The 27,817-nt window shown below is 45.7% G+C and overlaps 1 protein-coding gene across 4 annotated transcripts in view; it reads left to right on the top strand.

Annotated features, from left to right (window-relative positions):
- The window catches only part of PTPRO (protein tyrosine phosphatase receptor type O), a 210,472-nt gene that overhangs the window by 105,728 nt on the left and 76,927 nt on the right, over nt 1-27,817 (top strand). For all 4 annotated transcript variants that reach the window (XM_045002313.1, XM_045002315.1, XM_045002316.1 and 1 more), the window contains exon 2: nt 17,811-18,084. In XM_045002313.1, the coding sequence (XP_044858248.1) occupies nt 17,811-18,084 (274 nt within the window). The remainder of the gene's footprint in view (nt 1-17,810; nt 18,085-27,817) is intronic.

Raw genomic sequence — 27,817 nt, forward strand, 5'->3', positions numbered from 1 at the left:
ATGGGTGAACATTTTGTTTTGCTTTTTTCAATATTTTCAGATTTGAAATGTCAAAAATGTGAAACAGTTTTATCAGCTCTAGAGTTGGTCAGTAAGCCAAGGGAAAATAATTGGCATTTTTTCCCAATTTTTTTTTAATTTTGAAATGTAATCAGTTTAAAAATTCCAGAAATTTTAACTAGCTGGAGTAACTATGTACAGAGGGAGGTTTTAAAATGTGGATTGTATTGAGTAAGTAAACATATTATTAACGCATTTTTAAAATGAGGATATAATTTACTTATGTCTCAAGCATGTTTTAAAGCTTAATTTATTACTATTTTTAAAGTGCTTCAAGCTCCTTGGATGAAAGAAACTAAGGCCTGGTCTACACTAGGGGCTTGGCTACACTTGCAAGTTGCAGCGCTGGTAGAGGCTTTCCAGCGCTGCAATTACACCCCGTCCACACCTGCAGGGCACAACCAGCGCTGCAACTCCCTGGCTGCAGCGCTGGCTGTACACCTGGCCAGGTTGGGGTGTAGCGATTGCAGCGCTGGTGATCCAGCGCTGCTCATCAAGTGTGGACACACACCAGCGCTTTTATTGGCCTCCGGGGAATAAGGAGATATCCCAGAATGCTTTTAACTAAAATTACTCCCTTTGTTTTGTTATGCAGCCTGTCTTTGTTTTGTTGTGAACCTCCGGAGCTCCGTTTCTACCGGAGCTGTTTATCAGCTCCTGTTTGCTGTGATCAATCTGTGAACAATCAAATGAGATCCTCCTCCCTGTTGTGAACAGCTCTGTGGAGCTCCTCCGTTGCCGCTGCTGCTATCTAAAAAACAAACACAGCTCCTGTTTGCTGTGATCATCTGTACCTGGCTGTAAACAATCAAATGAGAGGCAGGCAGGGAAACAGCGAGGAGTCGTGCAGGCTGTTTGCAATTAAGAGTTAAGACTAAGGGGTCAGAAAAATGTTCTGATTTTTCAAGTCAGGAAGCTAAACACACAGTGTTGGCTCCAAAAATCCCCTCTCTCTTTCCCCCCGCTCCCTGTCACACTAGACCCCACTCCACCCCCCTCTTTTGAAAAGCACGTTGTGGCCACTTGAATGCTGGGATAGCTGCCCATAATGCATCACTCCCAACAGCGCTGGAAATGCTGCAAATGTGGCCACACACCAGCGCTGGTAGCTGTGAGTGTGGCCACACACCAGCGCTGCTCCTACACAGCTGGATGACCAGCGCTGCAAACTACCAGCGCTGCAAACCGTAAGTGTAGCCAAGCCCTAGGACTTTAATTCAAATTTAGCAGCGTTAATTCGAACTAACCGCTCAACCGTCCACACTAGGAAGCCATTTAATTCGAACTAGAGGGCTCTTTAGTTCGAATTTGGTACTCCACCCCGACAGGTGGAGTAACGCTAAATTCGACATGGCTAGCTCGAATTAGGCTAGGTGTGGATGCAAATCGAACTTAGTAGCTCCGGGAGCTATCCCACACTGCACCACTCTGTTGACGCTCTGGACAGCAGTCCGAGCTTCGATGCTCTGAGCAGCCACACAGGAAACGACCCGGGAAAATTTGAATTCCTTTTCCTGTCTGGACAGTTAGAATCTCATTTCGTGGTTGGACATCGGGGCGAGCTCAGCAGCACCGGCAGCAATGCAGAGCTCTCCAGCAGAGGAGTTCATGTAATCTCTGAATAGAAAGAGGGACCCGGCATAGACTGACTGGGAACTCTTGGATCTGATCGGTGTGTGGGGCGAGGAGTCTGTGCTTTCGGAGCTGCGCTCCAACAAACGGAATGCAAAGACCTACGAGAAGGTCTCCAAAGCCATGATCCAGACAGAGGATACAGCCGTCATGCAACGCATCGCCGCGTGAAAACCAAGGACCCCAGACAAGGCTACCAAAAAATCAAAGCGGCAAACGGACGCTATGGAGCCTGCCACCACTGCCCCACCAGTGACCGTGGACTCTGACGATGGGACAGTGTCGACGGCCAGTTCCTCGGTGATGTTCGCGGACGGGGAAGATGAGGAAGGGTTTGTGGAGGACGAGGCAGGTGAGAGCGCATACAACGCTGGTTTCCCCGAGAGCCAGGATCTATTCATCACCGTCACGGAGATCCCCCAACAACCCTCCCCGGCCATTAACCCGGACCCTGAATCAGGGGAAGGAGCAGTCGGTAAGTGCTGTAACCATGTTAACTTTTATTCTTAATATAACAGGAATCTTAACTGTGTGAAAAGGAGGGCTCTCTAGATATGGGGATAGAACAGAAATCATCCTTGGAGATCTCCACGAAGCTCTCCTTGCGTTAATCGAAAAGCATCAGCAGGAGGTTCCTGGGGAGAGCTGCCTTATTGGGTGCTCCGTGGTAGAACAGTTTTCCGCGCGAGGCTTTCATGAGGAACTCAGGGAGCACTGCCACCCTGAGCACGGCTGCATCTGGCCCTGGTTCGTGCTAGCTTTCACGCAGCATGCGCTCTCTATCTCCTTCAGTGACCCTCCTCAGGGTGATCTCGCTCGGAGACTCCTGCATCTAATTAGGGTAATTACTGTAATTTTACGCCTGGTCCAAAGTATTTTTAAGAAATCTACGGACAGACGGCATAGCACAGACTCAGCACGCAGCTGCGTGACGAGCGTAACGGAAAGCCAAAGAATATAATGGACGCTCATGGAGGGAGAGGGGAATGAGGACGCAAGGTATCCCACAGTTCCTGCTGTCTCCGAAAAGTATTTGCATTCTTGGATGAGCTCCAAATGCTTCTAGGGTCAAACACAGTGTCTGCGGTGGGTCAGGGCATAGTTCGGCAATTTGCGCACACACCCCACCCACCACCAGAAGTGAAAACAATCCTCTGTTGACTCTTTTACATGTCACCCTATCTTTACTGAATGCTGCAGATAGACGCGATGGTGCAGCACTCAACACCAACATCCTTGCTCCCCCCACGCTATGGATGGCTGATGGTACAAAACGATGGAAATCCATCCTCATCATCAGCCTATTGGCACATGGGGCAGTGCAAAAGGGCTGGTAACCATGCCGACTAGTATCAGTAAGGTCAATCAAGGGCGCCTGTCCCTAATTTTTGATGGCTGATGGTACAATATGGCTGGTAACCGTCCTCATCATTGCAACAGGGGGCTGAGCTCCATCAGCCCCCACCCTTCATTGTTAATAAAAGATTCAATTGCCCCTGGACTAGCAGAGGGATGATGGGCTCCTTCATCCACACTCCTTAATGTCCTGCCTGGACTATCATTGCAGCTGGAGGCTTCCTTCCAGTCATTTCTCACAAACAAGTCACTGTGTCTTATTCCTGCATTCTTTATTACTTCATCACACAAGTGGGGGGACAATGGTATGGTAGCCCAGGAAGGCTGGGGTAAGAACGGAATGAACAGGTGGTGTTGTTGCAGGAGCACCCCCTGTGAATAGCATACAGCTCATAATTTATGCAGGATCAGACACAGAGCGGCTGTGCTCTCTGGTTCTATGATACAGTGGTTCTCTAGTACACTTGCCCATAATCTAGGCAGGACTGATTCTATTTTTAGATACCAAAAAGGAGGGATTGACTCAGGGAGTCATTCCCAATTTTTGCTTTTGCGCCCCTGGCTGCTCGGCCAGGGGCACTTATGACAGCAGCAAATGGTGCAGTGCAAAAGGACAGGTAACCATGCCCATCTTATTACCATCTTATTACCAATTTATGGTATGGTTGATGGTACAATATGGCTGGTAACCATCTCTGCTGTCATGCAAAAGCAAAAGCATGCTGCTGTGTAGCGCTGCTGGCCCGCCTCTGTCAGCGGCATCTAGTACACATACGGTGACATACACAAAAGGCAAAACAGTGTCCATGGTTGCCACGCTATGGCGTATGCCAGGGCAATTCTGGGAAAACGGGCTTGAAATGATTGTCTGCCGTTGCTTTCCCAGAGGAAGGAATGACTGGCGACATTTACCCAGAATCCACCGCGAAAATGATTTGTGCCCCAGCAGGCACAGGGGTCTCAACCCAGAATTCACAGAGACAGCCTAGACTCAGTTAATTGTTCGCAAAAATGTATCTTTGCAAGGAATTCACTCCCTATTTCCCATCTCACAGCTTCCACTGTCTCCAGACCTGCCACAGCATCCCCCTCGCAGAGGCTGGCCAAGATTAGGCGGTGAAAGAAAAAGACAAGGGACAAGATGTTCGAGGAACGTATGGGCTGCTACCTAGCAGAGGCGGACCAGCAGAGCCAGTGGAGGGAGACCGTCTCTCTGTGCCAGCGCTCACACAGTGAACGGGAGGAGAGGTGGCGTGAGGAAGACAAGCAGGCGACTGAAGCAATGCTTGGACTAGTGAGGGAGCAAACGGACACGCTCAGGCGCCTTGTGGATGTTCTGCAGGACCGCAGGAGGACAGAGCCCCCCTGCAGTGTATCTGCAACCGCCCTCCCCCGCCACAAAGTCCCATACCCCCCTCACCGAAAATAATCAGGAGGAGGGGCGGCCGGGGACGTGAATACTGTCACTGCACCACAGCACAGTGCTCAAGTACCCAAAAGCTCTCATACCCTACAGTTGCCGAAGTCCTTCACTTCCAGACTCACAGTAGTCCCAATCCCAGTCCCATCCCCTAACTGTCTACTTAATTAATAAAAATGCTTTGCTGTTAATTACTGTTTCCGTTATGTTTTTTCAAAGAAGACTGTGTTCGAATGGGGGGCGTGGGGAAGGGGGTGGTTAATTGCATAGGACAGTCACCTTTCCCAAGGTACAGACACGGGGGCAGGATCAGCAGCGGGTCACACACACGGTGCAGTCAGTAGGCACCCTGGTTGGTTTTTGGAGGTGGTTTCCAGGATCTGTGTGGGCGGGGGAGATGTGACTTTGCAGCGGGGGAGGGCGGTTACAGATCTTATACAGCGGTCCTTGTCCTGGACCGCTGAGTCACGCAGCTGAGGAATCTGTATCCGTCCTCCTCCACCACAAGGTCACATATCCGCCCGCACACAGAATTCCATAAAGAGGGATGGCAGGCTCCGTTGAAAGAAGCCTTCCGGCACTGCGGACCGCTCTAGAAGCAGGAGCCTGTCATTCCTTGAGTTTAGAGGCGGTCTTTACATCACCGCACACCCTAGCCAGCACAGCCTGCGTCCCAGTTTCAACCCTTTCACGAAAAGTCATGAATAAAGAAACCTTTGTTAAGTAATAATGGGACATGTATTTTATTTTTACACGTGTGCTGAAAGTGGGGGTAACGGGGTGAACGGGGTATGTAACCGAAGAGGAGAGTCAACAGTCAGTGGGTAAAGAAACAGGGGCAGGTTCAGCTTCTCTGTAAAGAAACTGAACAGTCACAGGTCTCGCTGCTCGCTGGTATTTGAAGAGTTCCTTGTCGCTGTCCCAGGCGCCTGTATAGGGCTTCATGAGCAAGTGCATTAGCGGGCAGGCTGGGTCCCCGAGGATGACTATAGGCATCTGCACATCCACAACAGTTATTTCGTGGTCCGGGAAGAAACTACCTTCCTGCAGGCGTCTGAGCAGCCCACAGTTCCTGAAAACACACGCATCAAGAACCTTGCCCGGCCACCCGACGTTGATGTTTGTAAAACGTCCCCTATGGTCCCCCAGTGCTTGCAGCACCATTGAAAAGTAGCCCAATTTCTCAGCAGCTGACTGTGGAAGACGTGGACGATAAAGTGCGAGGAGGAGAAAACGGCGATGATCGCAGCGGGCTCCGTGCTTGCAGTGCTGTGGCGTCCGCGCTGTCACTGACCAGAAAAGTGCATGAACAGATTGCCCGCAGGCGCTTTCACGGAGGGAGGGAGGGAGGTTGTGATTGACGGTTCAATGACGACACTTACCCAAAACCACCCTCGACACATTTCTCCCCCCAGCAGGCATTGGGGGCTCTACCCAGCATTCCAATGGGCAGCGGGGAGTGCGGGAACTGTGGGATAGCTTCCCACAGTGCACCGCTTCCAAAGTCGACGCTGGCCCCGTGAATGTGGACTCAGAAATTCGAATTAGTGTATTTAGTATGGATACACAAATTCGACTTCATAAGGTCGAATCCACAAATTCGAACTAAGTTGATTCGAAATAGTCTTGTAGTGTAGACAAGGCCTAAGGAAATCCGAGGCAGTATAAGACATAATGCCTGATGGCCTTTAAAATCTGGCACCTTATGATCAGAATATAGAATATTCGAACCGCTGGCTTCTCTCCTTAGTTCACCCGCTGACTTGCTTTATGATTCCAGACAGATCTAATAATCTCTTTGGGTGAGACAAGGTGGGTGAGGTCATTGGGCCAACTTCTGCGGGTGAGAGAGACAAGCTTTCAAGCCAAAAGAGCTCTGTGTGACTCAAAAACTTCTCTCTCACCCACAGAAGTTGGCTCGACAAAAGATATTACCTCACCCACCTTATCCCCCTAATATCCTGGGACCCACACAGCTACAACTACACTGCATACAACCTCTTTGGGCCTCAGTTTCCCCAGATGCAAAGTGAATATAATAGCTTCCTCGCAGCAGTATTGTTAGAATGTATCATTTGTTGAAATACTCTTCAACATCCTCAGATGCAAAGGGGTTGTGCACATGCAAAGCAGTATTATCCATATGCAAGTAAATGTTGTATCGTCACCTCTATGGTGCCTAGATGTTGGGTTTTTTTTTTTTCAGAACTTAAGAGCCATCTAATGTGAACTTTTCATCCTCCTATCTGGACTACGTGCAACCCTGATCATTTTATACTTGTGCAAGTGGGAATTTGCACTCTGTGTCTTCCCAAAGGCAGGGAAAGCAACTCGATTGGAGAAAGGCACTGTAGGGACCACTCAAGCAGGGGGATTTGACTAGATGATGTAATAGGTCTTTCCCATGCCAGATCATATTTTCTATTATTCTGATAACAGATCATGTAGGAAGAGCTGTTTTAATTAAAACGTAGTTCATCTAAAATCTATGGTGTGTATGTCCACTAGGGATCAGCTAAATTTTAATTACACGTGCTCCATAAATAACTCAGAGCTATATATTTGTGCTGGTAGATGGGATTGGAGTACAGTTTAGTATCGTCTTTCAGAACAGGTGCTCTTTCTGTCATGGTTTTATTTACAGAGAGAAGTTCAAAGAATTGTTTGGATTAAAGATAGATTGAAGCCTGAATCTGAACTTCCTGAAGAGCTGTGTATGTGAATTGGCCCTAGAATAGAGAGAGATGCCATTCATAAGTTCTCCTCTAGATTTGAACTTCCTCAAAGTTCCTGCTCTTTGGATCCCTAGGTTTGGTTTGTGCCCATCACAATTTTTTTTTCTTTTTTGCCGGGGGGGCGGCGGGAGGAGTTAACTATTTGGTGTTTTTACTAGGTGTTACCTTTTTTTAAGTATCATCATCTTAACTGAATCTAAACACTTCCATTCTCACCTATTTTGATTCAATTAAAGTTATAGTAAAAGCAGGGCTTTAATTCAGCTGGAACTGTCTGGAGCAGAGATCTGGTAAATATTTTCAACCCCCTTGGAGTTTTTATGGCGTGTTGGTGTGGGAGGTGGGGGACTCCAGGAAATACGCCATAAGAATTTAAGCCCTGAGTAAAAGGGTGAACAGTTGCTAGTAATAGATCTAAAACCCAGCAGACTGGCTTTAGCAAATAGCAGCAAAACATCACACTCCATAGAGAAAACATTGACATTTGCTTAAAAAACAAACATTTCTGCCTCAGTTGGTGCAGGGGGAGGAAAGGGGGATGCTGTCTCTTTAATGCTGTCCCCCAGAACAAAGAATTTTTTAACCTTATTTATACAATACAATTACCAGCTTGTTATTACTGGTTTCTCAAGATCCAAAATAGTGTGAGTGCCGAGGACACTGTTAATAGAGCAGAATGCCAGAAATGATGTGTTAACCTAAATAAAACATCATAAATTATTGAGCGTCAATGTTCTTGTTGTATTTTTACTCCTTGAAATACTCCTTTTTGCATGGAAAATCTTTATGGCAAGGGGATTCCATTTCTACAGGGTATTTGTTTAATTGGTATCTGTTTATAACCTGTGAAGAACTGGTGCTCAAAGTGAAAGCACCGATGGCAAGGCCTTCTTGGTTTACCAAATCCCATCCTATTATTCCTGTGTCAATTACTGTCTTCTTGTGGTTGACACTCTTCAAAACTGTGTCGTGTCCTAGAGTACATTGGACAACATGTAATGACCAGGATGGATTCTTCCAAGGCTCACATGGTGTCTCTGCCTACTCAACTGACAATCTGTAATAGACTGTAATAATCTGTCAAGGAAAAAATTCCAAGGGGAGTCTTGACATTTTGCATCTTCCATAAATGGGGTTGTTTATTGTCTATCAGGCAAATAGAATCCTCTCCAAAAGGAGAAGTTAGCAACTTTCAGGCCTGTCTACTTTGGTTGATTCAAAGTCCTGGTCTAGAACCTGGAGGGGGATCTTTTCCCTGACATGGTCTGGGTCATGCCTACCTTTGCAACTGTCTCTGTCCTTGTGCCATACCATAGTAACAGTTGTGATCATCTGAGGCATTTTTGCTAACACTTCCCGCTGTAAGAGCAAAGGGGCAGACAAAAAACGCTCCCAGTGTGGGGTTTGGTGGCTCTGGAACTATTTGGTGCCACATGGAATGTTCTGAAGAACCTGTGTGTTTTCCCAGTTTGGCTTCTGAGGGAATGGAAAAATGAGTGAAGTAGAGGTGGGAATGTGGTGGAGCGTGTCAAGTGACTGCAATAGAGGTGGTACAGGGGCCAGAAAGTCAGGGCCGCCCAGAGGATTCCGGGGGCCCGGGGTCTTCAGCGGCGGGGGGGCCCTTCCGTTCCGGGACCCGCCGCCAAAGTGCCCCGAAGACCCGCGGCGGGAGCCCTCCGCCGCCGAATTACCGCCGAAGCGGGACCGCCGCCGAAGCGCAGCCCGGTCTTCGGCGGTAATTCGGTGGCGGGGGGGGAGTCCCCGCCGCGGGCCTTCCGGGCACTTAGGCGGCGGGTCCCGGAACAGAAGGGGCCCCCCGCCGCCGAAGACCGGGCTGCGCTTCGGCGGCGGCGGGTCCCGGTCCCGCCCCCGGCCCCGACGGTCCCGCTCCTCCCCGGTCCCGGCCCCAGCCTCTTACCGAGCACGTCTCTGGCGGGGCCTGAGCTCCGTCCCGCTCAGAGCCGCGTGGTGAGGGGGCGGGGCTGTGAGCTCCACGCCGAGCGGAGGCAGCTGCCCCGCCCCCTCCCCACGGCGCTCTGAGCGGGGCGGGGCTCAGGCCCCGTTGGAGCTCCCAGCCCCGCCCCGCTCACCACGCGGCTCTGAGCGGGACGGAGCTCAGGCCCCGCCAGAGACGTGCTCGGTAAGAGGCTGGGGCCGGGGCCGTCTCTGAGCGGGGCGGGGCTCAGGGGCCCCGCCGGAGACACTGAGGCTCCAGGAGAGGGGCGGAGGCGGGAGTCTCCGCTCTTCTCTTGGGGGCCCCTGCGGAGCCCGGGGCCCGGGGCAAATTGCCCCCTTTGCCCCCCCCTCTGGGCGGCCCTGCAGAAAGTTTCCTGAGGGGAGTATTTAAGAAATGTTTGAAACTTCAAAATACAAGTAATGTGCCTGAAGCAGTGCTGCTCCACCTCTTTCGAACTGAAATCCCATGTTACAATAGATGGAAAGCTTCATGACCACTGACCTCCTCCTCCATCTAGCCATAAAAAGGGACTGTGGTGTGACTCCTTCACATCTGTTTGTGGCCCTCAGAGGATGAAACCTCTGTCAGTGTTTCTCAAGCTTTTTCTGCTGGCAACCCCCTTTGGGCTAAAAGAAAATTATGATCCCCCCGTACCAGGGGTGGCACCAGTCTCTTCTCAGTCAGGGGGCTAGACAGAAAATTGGGGGTGGGGGATGTGCTATACTATGCAACCCTTACATCTGAGTAAGGTTTGACTTTTGCACTGGGAGGGTTTGTTGCAGAGGGCGTGGCTATAGCTCCTGAAAGCCCCCACTAGTCCCACCCCTGGCCCCTACTAAGAATTGAAAAGGTAGAGGGCTGAAGCCACCAAAGCCATGTCACTGGGGATAGCGCTGAAGCTGGCGGTGGGGTAGGGTTCCGGTGGCTTCAGCCCCAGCCCTGGCTTCAGCCCCAGGGCTCAGGCAGTTTCAGCTCCAGTTCTTTTTTTGAATCCAGTTATGCTTCTTGGCTGTCACAACATCCACTTACAACAAGTTCCATAGGTGTGCTGTGTGGAAAAAGTACTTCCTCTTGTGTGTATTAAACCTGCGGCCTGTTAATTTCATCAAGCTGTTTGGATTGCGTGAGGGGGTAAATAACACTTCTCTCTTCACTTTTCCCCCACCATTCATAATTTTATAGATCTCTATCATATCCCCCTCCTTAGTTGTCTCTTTTCTGAGCTGAACAACCCTCATCGTTTTAGACTCTTCTTGTACAGAAGCTGTTCCATACCCTTGATTATCTTTGTTGCCCTTCTCTGAACCTTTTCCAGTTCCACAATATCATTTTTTGAGATGGGGTGACCAGAACTGGAAACAGTATTCAAGGTGTCGTGCACCTTGGATTTATATAGTGGCACTATGATACTTTCTGTCTTATTTTGAATCACTTTCCTAATAGTTCCTAACATACTGTTCGCTTTTTTGACTGGTGCTGCACATAGCATGAAAGTTTTCAGAGACCTATCCAGGGTGACTCCAAGACCTTTCTTGGGTGGTAACAGCTAATTTAGAAGCTGCCATTGTATATGTAGTTGAGAATATTTTTTCCAATGTGCATTACTTTGCACTTATCAGTGTTGAATTTCATTTGCCATTTTGTTGCCCAGTCATCCAGTTTTTTGAGATCCCTCTGTAATTCCTTTTAGTCTGATTTGGATTTAACTATCTTGAATAATTTGGTATTGTCTGCAAGCTCTGCTGTTTCACTGTTCATTCCCTTTTCCAGATCATTAATATATTGAACAGCACTGGTCCCAGTAGAGTTCCTTGGAGACCCTACTTTTCATCTCCTTCCATTGTGAAAACTGACCATTATTCCTGCCCTTTGTTACTTGTCCATAAGAGGACCTTCCCTCTTATCCCACGGCTGCTTAGTCTGCTTAAGAGCCTTTGGTGTGGGACCTTTGAAATTCTAAGCATGCTATATTGACTGGATCACCCTTATCCACATGCTTTTTTGACTCCCTCAAAGAATTTTAATTGATTTGTGAGGCATGATTTCCCTTTACAAATGCCATGTTGACTGCTTCCCCAATAAATTATGTTCATCTATGTGTCTGATAATTCTGTTCTTTACTATAGTTTCTACCAATTTGCCCAATACTGAAGTTAGGTTGACCGGTCTCTAACTGCCAGTATCTCCTCTGGAGCCCTTTTCCAAAATCAAAGTTACATTTGTTACTTTCCAGTCATCTGGCACAGAGGCTGTTTTCAGATGTTATTACAGTTAATAGTTCTGCAATTTCACATTTGAGTTCCTTCAGAACTCTTGGATGAATACCATCTCGTCCTGGTGACTTATTACTATTTAATTTATCAGTTTGTTCTAAACCCTCTTCTGTTGACAGAAGGGCATACTAGCTGATCATAGGGATTCCCTTTTGGCCTTAAAAAAATCTATGAATATAAGTCACTTAAGCCAATATTTTCAAAATTGGCCACTCATTTTGGCTGCCCCAGTTTTCAGTTGTCCAACATGAGACACCTTGGGCCTGATTTTTCAGAACTGCTGCATACCCACATCTCCATTTGAAGTTAATGGAACATTTGGCTGATCAGCACTTCTGAAAATCCAGCCCAACATGTCATAGGTTGGATACCCAAAGACTAAGGAGAGCAAAATCAGTGGCCTTTTTCAATCTCTGACCTCTCTGTAACCCTGTTACCCCATATGTAAAGCTTATATTGTCATAGGACACTGGTCACCGACTGGTTGATCCTAGAGGATCTCCCAGTCAATTGCGATCTCCAGTGGTGCAGTGTGGCTGCTGCTCACCCTGGCCCCATACTGCTCCCGAAAGCAGCCAGCACAGCCCCCTGGGTGGGGGGCAGGGGTCTCCCTCTGTGCACTGCTCCTGCCTGCAAGCACTGCTCCCACAGCTCCCATTGGCTGGGAGAGCTGCAGGGGTGGTGCTTGCAGAGAGGGGCGGCGCGCAGACCCACGTGCCCCCCGCTGTGCCCCCAAGGGCTGCAAGGGCGTGTTAGCCCCTTCCAGGAGCGGCATGGGGCCGGGATAGGTCGGGAGCCTGCCTTAGCCTCGTTGCATCCGCTGCCGACTGGGAGCCACTGGAGGTAAGTGCTGCTCAGCGGGAGGCCGCACCCCAACCCCCATCCCTGACCCCCCTCCCAGAGCCAGCAATCCAAACCCCCTCCGGCACCTCAACACCTCCTACCCCAGCCCTGACCCTCTCCTAGAGCCAGCACCCTGTACCCCCTCCTGAACCCCAACCCCCTCTGCCCCAGCCCTGACCCCCTCCTAGAGCCAGGACCTTGTACCCCCACCTGAACCCCAACCCCCTCTGCCCCAGCCCTGACCCCCTTCCCAGAGCGAGGACCTTGTACCCCCTCCTAAAGCTTTTACCCCGAACCGCCTCCTGAACTCCAACCCCCTGCCCCAGCCTGGTGAAAGTGAGTGAGATTGGGGGGAGAGCGAGTGAGCGACAGGGGACGGGGGGGATGGAATGAGTGGGGTGGGGCTTTGGGGAAGGGGTGGGGCCTCAGGGAAGGGGCATGGTAGATCCTGGGCTGGCCTTAGATTCAAAAAGTGATATTGGGCGTATAGGAATCTAAAAGGAGAACATAGACTTCCAGAATATAGAGCTATGAGTTCTGCTGCATGCCATTTATTTCCCCTTTACTCTTTGAATAGCCGTTTGTGTGATGTCATTATATTTTCTTGCTTTTTTTAATTGGGAACTGGTTGTTGGTTGGAAATTCCATTGTCATGACTTATCCCTATGCTGAAAGGGACTGCAAGCAGACACCACAGTGCAGGATTCACTTCCCCCTTTTTCTAAGTCCTTTAGTGCAGCACACGCTTGTGATAATAAACTCAGAAGGAAGTTGGAGCTAATCATTTGGTTCAGAATGCACAAGTCCTGCCAAATTTCCCCACAGGCATAAAACAGCCACTCCAGCTGCGACACCAGCAAATTAAATTCTGAAGGTAGCTGACCAGAAGTAATGAAATGTGTATTTACCATACTGATGCTGTCAGTCCTAAGAGACACCAGCTTTACATTCTAGTTAAGTGGGGCATGTTTATCACTGACAGTGGTGCTTAGAAACAATCCTGGTTTTGTCCCCGCCCTTCTTCCCAAAAGCACAAAACCAGTATCGTCCAGTAACCACCTTCTCATACAGAGAGAGAGAACATCACACATTGGCCCAGTCTTTTCGAAGCATTAGAAAATCAGACTGCATATGCAAGAGGGGAGAAAAATGACCTAAGTTTTACATCAGTTTTTGACTCCTGTATTCTGATCTATCATCTGTCCCTGCATTTTGAAGTCAGAACCAAAGGTCAGAAATTGTTGAAGAAGGCCATGCAATGCCTATAATGTATAGAACAGATGTCGCTCAAAAATGTGCATCGTGCAGGCAATAGTTTAAAGCATATGGGCGCAGGTGTGTGAGGGAGAGTGATTACCTCTTTTACAAACTCACTGGCAGCCTTTTGCTTCAATGATAGCTCACTTGGAATTAATTGTCTGCATCTGAATCTTACCACTGGTAACAGTAGCAACTTACTGTGAGGATTTTTATATAGTGTGCTACATTTATGTTATGATAATCGTATGAGAGTTATGTAGGGGGGGTGACCTGGCTGTCAGATGGCTGGAATTTACTATCAAGTCCAGCACACCTTGTGATGGGAAAATTTTTAATAAAATGTACTAACTTCACCATAGTACAACACCCACATATATATATGTGTGTGTGTGTGTGTGTATATATATATATATATACAAAGAATAAAATCGCACCAAATATGAATGACACTTATAAGCATATAATTATATGCTGAGTCTATATACAACTCTGCAATTATATCATTAATTTCCAGCTGTACTTTATTAGCACCACCAGTAATCTAAACTACGATTAATATGAGCAACTATGGTTTAAACTGTAATTGCATGCCTTAAAACATACAGATTTTCAATGGGGCTTTTTATTTGTTTGTTTCTTTTAAATGTATAGCAAGAAGTTAGGCAAGAGGGTTGGGGACGGTGCTGGCAGGGGCAGCTCTAGGATTTGCGCCGCCCCAAGCAGGGCGGCACGCCGCAGGGGGCGCTCTGGCGGTCGCCGGTCCCGCGGCTCCAGTGGACCTCCCGCAGACGTGCCTGCGGAGGGTCCGCTGGTCCCGCGGCTTCGGTGGACCTCCCGCAGGCATGCCTGCGGATGCTCCACTGGAGTCACGGGACCAGCGGACCCTCCGCAGGCACGTCTGCGGGAGGTCCATCGGAGCTGCGGGACCAACGGACCCTCCGCAGGCATGCCTGCAGGAGGTCCACCGGAGCCGCCTGCCGCCCTCCTGCGGGATGCCGCCCCAAGTGCGCGCTTGGCGCGCTGGGGTCTGGAGCCAGCCCTGGGTGCTGGGATAGGTTCTGGTTAGAAGTGAGAAAGCTGGAGTATCTTTAGGGATAGCAGAGTTTACCTTATCTACCTAAGCATGGGCCTAAGTTAGGTATATGAGTAGTTCCATTGACTTCAAACCCCTTTGACTTCAATGGGATTACTCACATGCTTCATGTTAGGTACATTGTTAAGTGACTTTGCGACTTGATCAGTCTATAATTACCTATATGGGGAACGAATATTTAATAATGGGCTCTTCAGTCTTTCAGAGAAAGATCTAACACAGTCCAATGGCTGGAGGTTGAGGCTAGATAAATTCAGAAGGGAAATAAATGCAAATTTTTAACAGTGAGGGTAATTATCCATTAGAATAACTGTTCAAGGGTTCTGCTGGATTCTCCATCGCTAGCAATTTTAAAATCAAGATTGGATGTTTTTTCTAAAAGATATGCGCTAGTTCAAACAGAAATAAAGGGTATTCTTATGGCCTGTGTTATTACAGGAGCTCAGATGACACCACAGTGGCCCCTTCTGGGTTTATAATCTATTAATCAGGACCATAATTCCTTATTTAGTCTTAGAATAAAGTTACTCTTTCTGTGATTCTTTGTCAAGTGACAGGCACACCCATGTTTCATGGAGACCAACTTTATGGACACTTCCTTGATGTCCCATGGGGCTGGGTTAGAGGGGTGTAGTAGGAATAATTTCAAATGTTGACAGGAGGAGGATGAAATCCCAAATCCCCCCTCGTTTTGTTGTTGTTGCGGTTGTTGCTTTTTTGTTTGTTTTTGTTTTGACCAGCTCTAAAATGTAATCCCTAATCCTGCAATTGGATCCTGTGTGAGTCAGATTGCAGGATTGAGGTTTTAGGCAAAGACCTATATGGTTAGCCCTATTGACTTCAAAAGGTAAGCATATCAGTCCAAATGGAGAAAAGGTAAGCATTTGTAAGCCTTCATGTGTAAGTCTTTGCAGGGTTGGGACCTCAGACTGTAAACTCTTCGGGGCAATGACTGTGCCATCTGCAAAGCGTAACAAACTTTTGCCATCAGATATTAATTCCTAATAATAATTTGTGTGTATCATTTTAAAATCCTAAAATCACTTTAAAGGATTTTAGGATTAGAGATTGGAACCAAACTGCAAAGATCAAATCAAAATTTGGAACTGATGTTTATCCCAGGTTTGGGTCCAGATTAGGTCCATTATAGAGAAAGACCAATGCTGTACTTTGTGTCCAGCCCGAAAGTCTCTCAGCTTTTTCAGGAACAAGTCTCCTGGCCCATCCCTATCTGTATGGAGACAGATTAAGGCAATCTGTGGCTCTAGGCTCACCTTGACATAGGGGCCAGTTTGTGATTTCACCCTCACAGCACTGATCCTACATTGTGACCCCTCCCCTTGCTGGAGTGGCAGTAGCTGATGGGCCCCTCCCTTCCCATAGATACAGGGGCAGCAACTTGAGCCTTTCCCTCCTTCTGTGACTGCAGCAGCAGTAAAAGCACCACTTCTTTTGAGAGCAGCAGGGGCAACACAGACTTCTTAAGAGGCAGGGGAACTCCCACAGTATTTACCCCAGTAACCTTGATGTATCATTGTGGGTATGTGGGTGAGCTAGCCCATTGCATTTGTCTCACACAATTCCCTCTTTGAGAGGTGGTAGTGGAGGGGTTCCCCAGAATAGAAGGTCTAGAAGTTAACATCTCATTGTACAGGATAGTTCACACCTTTCTGAGCTATTGTTTCAGCCTCTCTACAGACTCAGGGCCTGCAACTGTACTCAGGATCTGAAACCCAGTTTGCCATTTTGTAGGACATCCACTTTCTGTAGTACTTAATGTTGATGGTTTCAACCTCTGTTCTCTACTATATAAATTTGCAAGTTGGCAACATTGTATCACCAGTTTTCAGATATTTGGTGGTATGCTTCAAACCTCAGCTCGTGGAGTAATTTCATTTTGCAATAACCTCAGCTTTAATTTTTAGAAAAATAAAAGTTTCTAGCCCTCATGATTGTGGAGAAAAGCTTGAAAACCAAAACCCAGAAAGCAAATTAATAATAATAATGAATAATAAAAATGTTTGTTGTTTTTTAAAACCTCATGATTCTTAAAACAATCTTATGATTTTGGGGGGGGGCCTGACTCCTGATTTTTAAATGCCTGGGGTTGGCAATACTGCCATCCATCTGTAAAAGGAGTGGAGGGGAAGGGAGGAGGAAGGAGAAAGAGGAGTAACCACTGCTGTAAAGATTAATCTTTTCTTCTAATTAATTACAGCAGTTATGTTTCAGAATTCCTGCAGAGAACAAGTGCTTCTTGCTGACAGCTGGCTTGCGATTAATAAAAGGAAAAGGTTTTTCAGCTGGCAGTGACTTTACATGCTCACGATATAGGAAAACCAGGTTAAATCGCTCAATTTTTTCTTAACTGCATATGAAAGAAACATTTAAAATGAAATGACTGAACTTAGGAGATGAAAAAGCAGTGACTGGCAAGAGTTCCTATTCCCTCATGTCCCAAACACTAATGAAAGCTTTTGAGATGCAAAGATGAGGCCTGATCCTGAGAGGTGCTAAGCACCCAGTGCATGCTTAGACAGGACTTTCTGAGAGTGCTTGGGCAGTTCTGTATATCACAGAAATCTGCCCTCAGCTGCAGATTCTTGTCATTTCCCAGCATCAGGCCTATAGTGCCCTGCTTCTGGCCTCTTGACTCTACTGTCTTCAGTTGCATTCTTTGCAGCTTTTTCTAAAATCCTTTTTCACCTGATATCCCCCTTTCATCCCTCCCCCTACTCAAAAAACAAAAGAAACAACAACAACAACAAAAAACCCACCAACAACCTGCAACCTGTGTGGTGAAAAGGGCAATTCAGGCTGCATATCAGAAATAGTCTTCCCAGGGAAACAGCAGAGTTTCAGGTTTTTGGGATATTGAAAGCTGGACTAGTCATAGCATTGGAAAACATACTGTAGGAAACAATCTTGCATTGGCAGGTGGATTTGCCTAATAATCGTGTAGCATTAACTTTGGGCTTTGGGTCAGGTCCTAAAAAGATTGCAAGAACTTTGCAAACTAACCCTCTTGTGGAATGAAATTCTTCTCATATCCCACTGGAAGCAGGCACAGAAATGCCACAGGAATGAGTGTGGTGTAAATACCTAAATGTGTAGATAAAAGTGAAATGGCTGATGATACCCTGGATTTTCCTTTAGCATCTCTTCTTTTATTGTCTTGTAGAATGCAGCACCTTTCCAAGTTACTGTCCGAGATGACAACTGCATTGTAGTGTCGTTGGAGGAGTCTGATGTAGTGAGCTCGTCCTTTGTGTACGTTGTGAAGATCACTGGTGAATCCAAGAACTACTTTTTCCAGTTTGAAGAATTCAACAGCACTTTACCTTCCCCTGTGGTTTTTAATGCCAGTTATCATGGCCTTTATTACATAGTGACTCTGGTGGTGGTGAATTCCAATATGGTTTCCAAACCAGTGAGATCGATCACTGTGTTAACCAGTAAGTAGCAATTTATTCAGTTTCTCTCTTTCTTCTTTGTGTGTGTCACTCCAAAAATAATTCTGTGAAGAGGTTGAACTACATTAAAAAGGACCTGATTGGGTTGTGGGGAGGACTAGGAGCAAAGGCTCTGAAGTCTTGGGTGGAAGGAAGAGAGCAGCTGTAGAGCCTACCTGGGTAGCCCAGCCCATAAAAAAGGCTGGAAAGGGGCACCCCCAGGCTCATCTGGAGTACTCATTCCCTGAGCAGGTGGGCCAGGGAAGCTCCTTTCTAGGATGGGCAGAAGAGATGAGCCATTTCCAGGACCTGAGCTGTGTATAACCAATCCTGAAAACCTGCCTAAACATATTTGATGGAAATTTCTCACCTTTTATGTGTGTATATACATATTATGATCCAAACTGTGGCCTGTGACCTAAAAAGTGGCAGTCCAGTGAGAGCTGCCTGGCCATGTGGTGTTGGCTCTTCTGCTGTAGCTGTCACATGGATGTTGTTTGGTCATGAATGGGAGGTGAGCTGCTCTGTGCAGTTGTCACTGGGAAGCCAGGTGGTCACTGTGACAATCTCCCACCCAGGTGGAACATCTCAAAGTTTTTGTAGCAAGGAGCACCTTTTAGTAACCCCTCTTTTAAGAGGTTTGTTTGTGTTGACGTTGTTAGGATTCATCTACCAGAAACAGGGCAGGGAGGTCTGATTACATTTAGTCCAGCCACATCGTGAGAGGTACCAAGGCTTCTCATTGAATGTCAGATGCTGAGGCCTGCAGTCATTCTAACATGGCTTACAAGCATTGAAACCAGTTTGTGTTGCTTAAAATGGTTTCTTATTCTGAAAGTTCTGGGGTGTTTTTTTTAGAACTCCAATTGGGAAAAAATAGTTCGCCATTTATGATTAATCAGGTCTTCGATTGTACATCTGGGCATAAGTCTCATTCACAGCCAGGTTTCTGTGATGAGTTGTTACCACGTAAAACCAGACAGCCCTTTTCACTGTTTAAACTGGGCTGATAAAGACCTGGCTGAAGCAAATCAGGAGAAACTCTGGGACTAGGGGGAGTTTTTTGATACAGAGTACTCTTTGGGGTCAAATGACAAATTGAAATCAATGTATAATTTGGTTTCTGGCTCTGGAATAGGGTTGCCAACCCTCCAGGAGTCTCCTGAAATCGCCATTGGTCTCCAATGACTATTGAAAATGATCCAGGAGATTTTAATAGGATATTTTAAGAAAATGACATTATATCAGGTTGGGGGGGGTGTGGAGGAGGGAAATCTCCCGGAATAGTTTCTGTCAGAGTTGGCAACCCTACTCTGGAACTTAATGAGACTGTGCAAGTACAGCACTGCCGCTGTCAACAAACAGCATATACAATAATTACAATCGTCCAGAAGTCCATTAGATGAACATTATTTGAGTTGCAATGTCAACCACTTGAAAGTTAGGAAATGCCACTCAGTGAGGCAGGGGACCTGTCGAAAAAATAGTATATGCTCATGTAATCAAAGATGCACAAGGAGACTTGGTTAAGGTTCCAGAAGTATTGTGGCATTTCCTAACTTTGAGTGCTTGTTTGCAACCTTAATAATGTCCTTTGAATGTAATTTTTAAAATGCAATTTTCTAGATTTTGTTTTTAAAGGAAAATGGTAAAAACAAATTTGGTTATGTACATCTGTAACAACTCATCAGCATGCTGCATCTTCATGGTTTGAATGCTGAGCCTTCAGCACCACAGTACAGACCGCTACCACCTAAGAGACAGGACTGGCTACATTAGCTGCCTGCCAGCAGGAGATGGCTATTATTTCCTAATGGAGGATGAACCACTGGGTCCAGATGCAGGGGCAGGGGCGGCTCTAGGCACCAGCAAAACAAGCTGGTGCCTAGGGCGGCAAAATGTAGGGGGCGTTCCCTGCCGCCGGGGGGGGGGGGGGGGGGGAGGGGGGGGGCGGCAGGCTGGGCCAGCAGACCTGCCGCAGTCATGCCTGCGGGAGGTCCACCGGAGCCCCGGGAGGACCGGACCTGCCGCAGGCATGACTGCGGAGGGGGCGCTCGGCCGGCGGCTCCAGTGGACCTCCCGCAGGCATGACTGCGGACGGGTCGCTGGTCCCGCGGCTCGGCTGGACCTCCCGCAGGCATGCCTGCGGCAGCTCAACCGGAGCCGCCGGACCAGCGAACCGCCCGCAGCTGCGGGAGGTCCAGCCGAGCCGCGGGACCAGCGGACCCTCCGCAGTCATGCCCGCGGGAGGTCCGCTGCTCCCGCGGCTCCGGGGCGCCTCCCGCGCATGACTGCTTGGGGCGGCCAAAAACGTAGAGCCGCCCCTGTGCAGGGGGCAGTTGAAAGTGGTAGGAGCCCAGCCCAGCTCTTACTCCCCACTTACTCGCAGGAATTGGGAGAGCTCCTGCTCCATATAGTGCCCCCAGAGGGACTGATGGGCCGCTGGGGATGCACACTGGGTATAGGCTGTGGTTGGAGAGAGCCTGGGCTAGCTTTCTTTCTCTCCCCCTAGTTGGGAGTGCTCTAGTTCCAAGTGATATCCCCAGATGGGGTTGGAGCATTGGCCAGTAAGGCTATGTGCTGGATCCTTGAAGAGATACCAGTTCAGCACCCTGCAGCTGCTCTGGCCTTTCCATGGAGTTCCCAGATACTGCTGTGCAAATAACTTAGTTTTCAGTTCATTGGCAATTCTGAAAAATTCAGGGGGAAATGGTTTAGGATTGACCCCAAAATGAAGTTTTGATTTTTGATTTTTTGGATTATTTTGTGAGGGAGGGGGAAGCAGATGGACTGAAACAATTAAGCAAAAATGACGTGAATTTGCAAACTGTTTCAGTATTGCCAAATCTGCCTTTTTTTGCTTGGGAAACAAATTCAGAAGAAATTTTTTTCCAGTACTATTCCCAGTACAGTGTCTGCTGCTGCTGCTTTGGCAGAGACACAAATCTGAACTTAGAAATTTAGTAAAAGATAAACAGAGTTTCCTGGGATGAAGTAAAGACGTATCTGTAACCTAAGGACATTTGCCCTGATGAAAGTGAAAGGTTTGCTCTAAACGATGCAGGTGTAAGAACTTCTCAAAGAAAAGGTTGCAAGAATCCTTCCTAATGGAAAGCATGGGCCACCTAAGTATATGGGTTGCTACTATTTCCCCTTATAATATCGTAGCCTTCTCAAGAAGGTCTTTTAATCGAGGAGAGGAATGTTACAATGATGGGATTTGGTCAGGAAAAGTCTGATATTCTGGCAACCAGTAAAGTAATTAGGATCAATTCATATTTTTCCATAGGTCATGTGTTCTCTATGTGTTAAATATCATTGGCTTAGTGTGACCATGTGGAAAATAGATTTATCTAATCTGTTGTTATCTATGACTTAAAGAAGTGATATGCTGCTGCCAGGATCCTGGAGCAAATTCATCCTGATGCAACTCCATTGACTTCTGTCAAGTTACACCAGCTACGAACTGGCCCCATGTGTTGGGCTGCCATGAGATAAATCAAGCTATGTGGCTGATGATGCATGACTCTTTGAGATAAATGATGTTGACTGTAATTGGTCCCGAAGCTGTCCTTCAACATTTCACAACAGTTCTTCTGGGCTTACTGATATTTGCAGAAGTGTCTGTGAAGTGGCACCACATCGTCTTTCATACCAATCCTGTGCTAAGGCAACTGAGAGCAGAGTGTGGGGAAGGGGGCTTTTCCCCTCAGGGATCCATAGAAAAGCTCTCTCTATTGAGAACTTTCTGCTTTCCAATACAATATTCCTACAAGCTGATTTCCTTTCCCTATTCTAGTTCCTTCTGTGATGTTCTTCTCTCAGCAGGTGGACAAAAAAGAAGAAAAAGTAATCTCTCTTCACAGGGTGAAATCTCACCCCGCTGAAGTCTGACAGAATTTTTGCTGCATTCATCAAAGGCTTCTGTCTAGGAAGAAAAAGATTGTTCAGGGGGAAAAGACATCAGGATTTTTTTTTCTGCCACATAGGGCTGTCATCTTTAACTTGGACCTTCTCTGTGAGATCAAATGGGGTTTGTTTTCAAAGAGAAAGTAGTTTTGATATCCAACAGTGCTTCTTGCTGCAGTGAAAATGTTGGGATGGATGTCAGAAAGTTTGATGCTAGTAAAAAAGGAACAGTTGGCCAGTTTCACTTGTTGTGAATATGTTCACGTGTCCCTAGTTAGAATGGTTTCAGGACTTTCTCATTACTAGTCAAAACTCCACAGAACATAGAGCTTCTGGTGTCTTTAGCATCATGTATTATTTGGATTCTATAGTCCACATATTTGGAGGCTGTAGCAGGGCCCAGTGATTGCTATACCTGAACTCCCAGCCTTAGATTTAGTGAACTGAGCAGATCCAATCTGTTGCCAATCTACTTTGGATTGTGATTTCATCAGAGAGAGCAGAACTGGCTACGATCTGCCCTTAGATGGGAGACGTGCAAGACAGAATGTGGTATTGGTGATAAGAAGGTGTCACTCTTCCCACTGATTCAGTAGTGGACCAGTGTTCAATATGGTGGTGTTGGACACATTACTGCTGAAGAAGAGGTAACATTGAGGTCCTGACCACTTGTTATGAAAAAAAATCCCATGACAGTTTTTACAAGACTAGGTGTGTTAACCCTGGTGTCCTGGCCAAATGCCAGCAAGAATAATTGCATTCTGTATATCTAGCCTTAATCTCCCCCTGGAGTCTGAACTCGATAAGGTTAAAAAATAGTGATGTGTGATGCTGTGGTGCTGTTTAAAGACTGCTCCCTTCTGCTCTTAAAGTGGCTTCTTTTCATTGAAGGGTGAGGTGATTCCTGGATTTATAATGTGTATTGAGTGTTTTGGAATCTGCAAGAAAGCTGCTAGCTAAGGGTACATTTACACTGTGATCACATCTCAGGTAAGCATCCCCACCCTAGCTTCAGTGTAGCTAGCATGGCTAAAAATAGAAGTGAATTCACAGTGTGAGTATGTATCTAGGATTCTGGGCTGGCTTGTGCAGTTTGTCACTACATCTTCTCTGCTATTTTTAGCCATGCTAACTAGATTACTTTAGGGAGGGGGGATGCTTACCTGAGGTGTCATCACATCTCTGATTGCTGTGTCAACACGTGCTAAATCCCACTTATATAGTAGTTTTGGAAGCAATAAAGAAAGTAACTCTAAAACCAGTGACTAAAACCCCTCACCCGTGTCCCACCCTTTTCCAGTCAGGAGACTTGATTTTATTGAGAGTCTAGTGATATTCACTAAGCTTTATTCTGAGACAGCCTTGCTAGGCTGAGTTACATCAGTGTTGCCTAGGTTTTTGACTCTGTATTGATTTGCTTTTTTGTTGTTGAGAGAACAAGCTTTACACATTTAAAGGAGTAGAGAAGGCAGCATGCTGCAAAATTACCATGTGCCTCTCTGTAAAAAACAACAACTTGTATTTCAACTGGGAAATTAAATCAGGACACATAGTACCATTAAGAACTGCTCTGCTTGATATTTGTTTTGCCCTGCAACTAGAAGATTAGGGTTGTAAAATATCTTAGCTTTTCAAAAGCCACTGACTCCTCATGGGAAAACTTTGAAAAAATAGTTTGTATAAAGAGAATTCTGTCCATAGATCTTTTTCTTTTTTTTCCCTTCTCCCTACTGCCCTACAGCTGTACCTTTTGGGGACTATAATTTCATCAGTTCTTAGAAAGTAATCAGTATTGGAACTGGTTAATACTTGAATGTCAAAGTAGATGCTGCAGGAAATGGCACTATTGATTCAGTAGATGCCATTCTTCCCTCCAAAGCATCATAGAATCTGTGCCGTAGGAGGAGGTTGAGTGCTGTCTCTCAGATGAAATGTAAAACTTTTTTTTAAAAGAGTTTTTGGGTTGTGTTAAACATGGAGGCCCCAATTTTGATATCTCTCATCTCTAAGGTGTACTAAGCTGGGCCCATAGAATTTGAGGCACCCGAAATCACTAGTCACACTGGAACATTCCAGTTGGTATCTCTGCTTAAATTCTCTGTACAGTTGCAATGGTGTTCTTCACTACCTATCCGAAACCTTAATGTGATGTTGCTGCATACATTAAATAACTGCTGCATTTTAGTGATGGAGCTGTTATCCTGATTGGGACATATAGGCAATAATATGATACAAATAAATAATAATTTGATCCTGGAGAAACTTATGCCTGTTGATAATTTATTTATCAGTAGCCCCATTGACTTCAATTGGGACTACTTGTGTGCAAAATGACACCACATGTGAGAACGTGTCGGCAGTATGATGGCCTTACTTCGTAAAAATGCTCTTGGTTTCTTCTCTAAGGTGGTATATAAATGTCAGTCATTGTTAATCTATTTTGGGTGCAATGGGTAAAGGAGTTAATCCCTGGCCCATTTCTAGGAGCCATGTGTAATACTCATCCACTTTAGCATGGCAACCCATAATGAATTCAGAATGTAGGGCATGCAGATTAACGAATATTAAAAAGAAATTTATTTGGGAAATTTGGTTGGAGGGTGGAGGTAATATTCAAAGTACAGGTTTTTTTTCTTGGTTTGAAACAGCCATATAAAACTTTAATGTGGCTGGCACTGATTTGAAGGCTTTCTGAAGGATTTAGCATCTGAAATTGGTCTAGGTTTATGAGAAGGAGGTTTGCAACTTCCATTATTCTCACATGCCATTTGCATAATGCAGGTAACAGATTAAATACAAAAGGGCAAGGGAGTCCAGGCGAAATGATGAAGTTGAAAATTTTCAATAGACAAGAAGAGAAATAGGTTGCTATGGGAGCAGCAGATTCTCAGACCTACAGAAGAAACACAATTGTGTGTATCCTAAACACAGGCAGGCTATTTAAAGTTCAGGTATGGGTGTAGGTCATGATCCTACAAACTGCTGTGCACTGGCATAATATTCTATGAGCATCTAGAATGAAAGGACACTGTGTGTGAATACATTTATTAAATCTTAATTTTAAATCTTATTTAAAAGAGACACCGAAATCATCTATGCCCAAGTGTAGGTTTTAGCACTTCAAAAAAAATGATTTTTGTGCCACACAGGAGGGCTTACAAATAACACCTTAAAATGTATAGAAAAATATTGTATTATTTTTAAAATATGAAATGCAAATGGAATGCATAGGGTGAGAGAGACTGTTCTAAAATATTCCTTTGAATTGTTGGAAGATCAAGCACTTTGGCATCTTTCTAATACAACTGTTTTAGGTATTTAAGGGTCATTGAAGTAAATTGAAAGATTGGGTGCTAGACTGGGCCCTAAATGCTGAGAGAGCAGGGAAGTGAAACTGACCAGTCACTAATTTCATTCTCCACATGGTGAGATAAATTAAATGCATATGATGAAAAGGAAAATAGTATACATATTCATTAAGCTTTAATAACCTAGAGAGCTGCTAGTAACCCAAGTTATGAGAAATAAAAACCAGAACATTATTTTTATCTATAGAGTGTCCCTGTAATTTCAGAGTGTGAAATTGGCTTAGATTAGGAGACTTGGTGCCAGAGGGAATAGGCTGATGGGAGATGCTCTAAATTCCATGTTCTCACTCACATTACTGTGCTAGCATTTTCTCAAGCCAAAGAGAGAGGAAGGTAAATGAAACATAACAGCAGGAAAGGCAATCCATAGCATCTTCTACTTAATTCAATCTTAGGCTAATTAAATCAAAACATCAGGAACCAAAATAATTTGAATTCAAAATGAATACGACTTCTATCCTTTATTTGATTTGTCCTAGGAAGAAATAACTGGATAATTCAATCACTGACTTAGAAAGTTGCCATAATTATTACAATAATAAGGAAGGCCAAAATCTGAATGAGATAATAGAAGAAAGAGCCCAAGGCAGACCCACAATAGTGAAAGATGACTTGCAGCTGAGAGTTGTACTATTCAGACATTGTTATTGATATTTTAAGCACTACCATGTGTAAGAGCTATTATATGCACCCTGTGGTCATGTGGATAACCAGATCAGCCACTTATTTCAGTTGAAGAGATGGGAATAGACTCAATAGAAAGAAGATAGAAGGCTTTGTATTTTGTGACCTGCTTTTGCTGTTATCTATTTCTGGGCTATTAAATCAGGTGTTGTCAGCAATATTTTTCACGGACTCCACACATTACAATATGTATTGGTGTCTGAGAGTCCTGGAGATTCAGTTTGAATAAGTAGTAGGTATTCAGATGTGTGGATGGTTACCTGCAATAGGTCAATGCTTCTTGGTGTAGAAAATAGTCTCATCTCATGGGATTTTTCACTCTATTTTCCAAGAAGACCAGTATTCTCTGATTTCAACTAGGACAGAAATGCCAAACTCATTGCCTTCTTTCTAGAATTTTGTGACTTCTGCTTCCTCTCCCAACTGAATCAAGAAGTCTGACACCCTCAAACAAGAAATCATCATATTCTCCCAAATATTGAAAGAGAAAAATCAGGAAAGTCACCTGGAAATCATGCAAGAAATCCAAAACTATTATTAAAAAACAAAAAACAAACAAACAAACAACCTCGTGACCTCCATCCATCCAACACAAAAACAGAAAGTGGGACCAACTAAAACTACTCCACAACCTACAGAATACCACCTCCGGGAGAAACAATGGCACCAGTACTCACTACATGACACCCAAACATCATCAATTTATCAAGATACTCCTAAGTGGAACTGAATTATCTGTACTCTCTTAGGGACTAAACTTCTGCTCCACCATTGAACCTGATACTATACTAATATGTGGAGTACTAGAAGAGTTCTTCCGCCAGCTCTACCTCAAAGAATTCTTTCACAACAATGATGACACCACTCACAATTACCACGTCCCCACCTATAATCATAAGAAAAAAGAGTAATCTGACTGAACACCACAGAGTGGACAAAACCAAATTTCTGATCACTACATTGCTTGCTTCAGGAAAAGAATTGACTGAAATCCTTAACAAACATCACATTACATCTACCACAATCTCTCCACCGATGAGAGGACAGCTATGCTACATAGTCACTGAAATCTAACCACCAGTTAGTGATCAAACCAGCAGACAAAGAGGGCACCATCATAGTCCTCAACTGTGATGACTATGTTAACCAGGCCAACTGACAACTCTCCGACATCACCTACTGTGAAGAAATCAGAGAAGACCCCATGCCATAATTTAGCCAGGGATTTCAGGATAACATAAAATTCTTCCCCAAAGAACTCCAAGAAAAACTCAACAAACTCATCCCCCGCAAGCCCATTCCAAGGACCTTGTACATGATTGCTAAGATACAAGGAAACCCAAGCAGACCCATCGTGTCTGGCCACAGCACTCTACTGAAGGAATATTGGGACTCATAGAAACTATCCTCAAAACACTCACCATGCAAAGGGCCAGATTCCTCCAGGACACAACTGACTTCCTCCACAAACTCTGCAGCATTTACAGTCTCCCTCAGAACACCATCTGTGCCACCATGGATGTCACTTCCCTATACACCAACCTACCTCACAATGACAGCATGGCTGTCTTCCTCAAATATTCACAAGACAGTGAACAAGCCTCAGATATCCACTGCAAACACATTACCAAACCCATCCATTTCATCCTCACCCATAACAATTTTGAATTCAACAGCAAACACTTTGTCCAAACCATGGGAAAGCCATGGATACTAGGTTGGCTCCCCAGTATGCCAACTTCTTCATGGGCCACCTTGGCTTGTTTTTTAATCTG

Source organism: Mauremys mutica, chromosome 1 (assembly GCF_020497125.1).
Source record: "Mauremys mutica isolate MM-2020 ecotype Southern chromosome 1, ASM2049712v1, whole genome shotgun sequence".
Taxonomy (NCBI): domain Eukaryota; kingdom Metazoa; phylum Chordata; order Testudines; family Geoemydidae; genus Mauremys; species Mauremys mutica.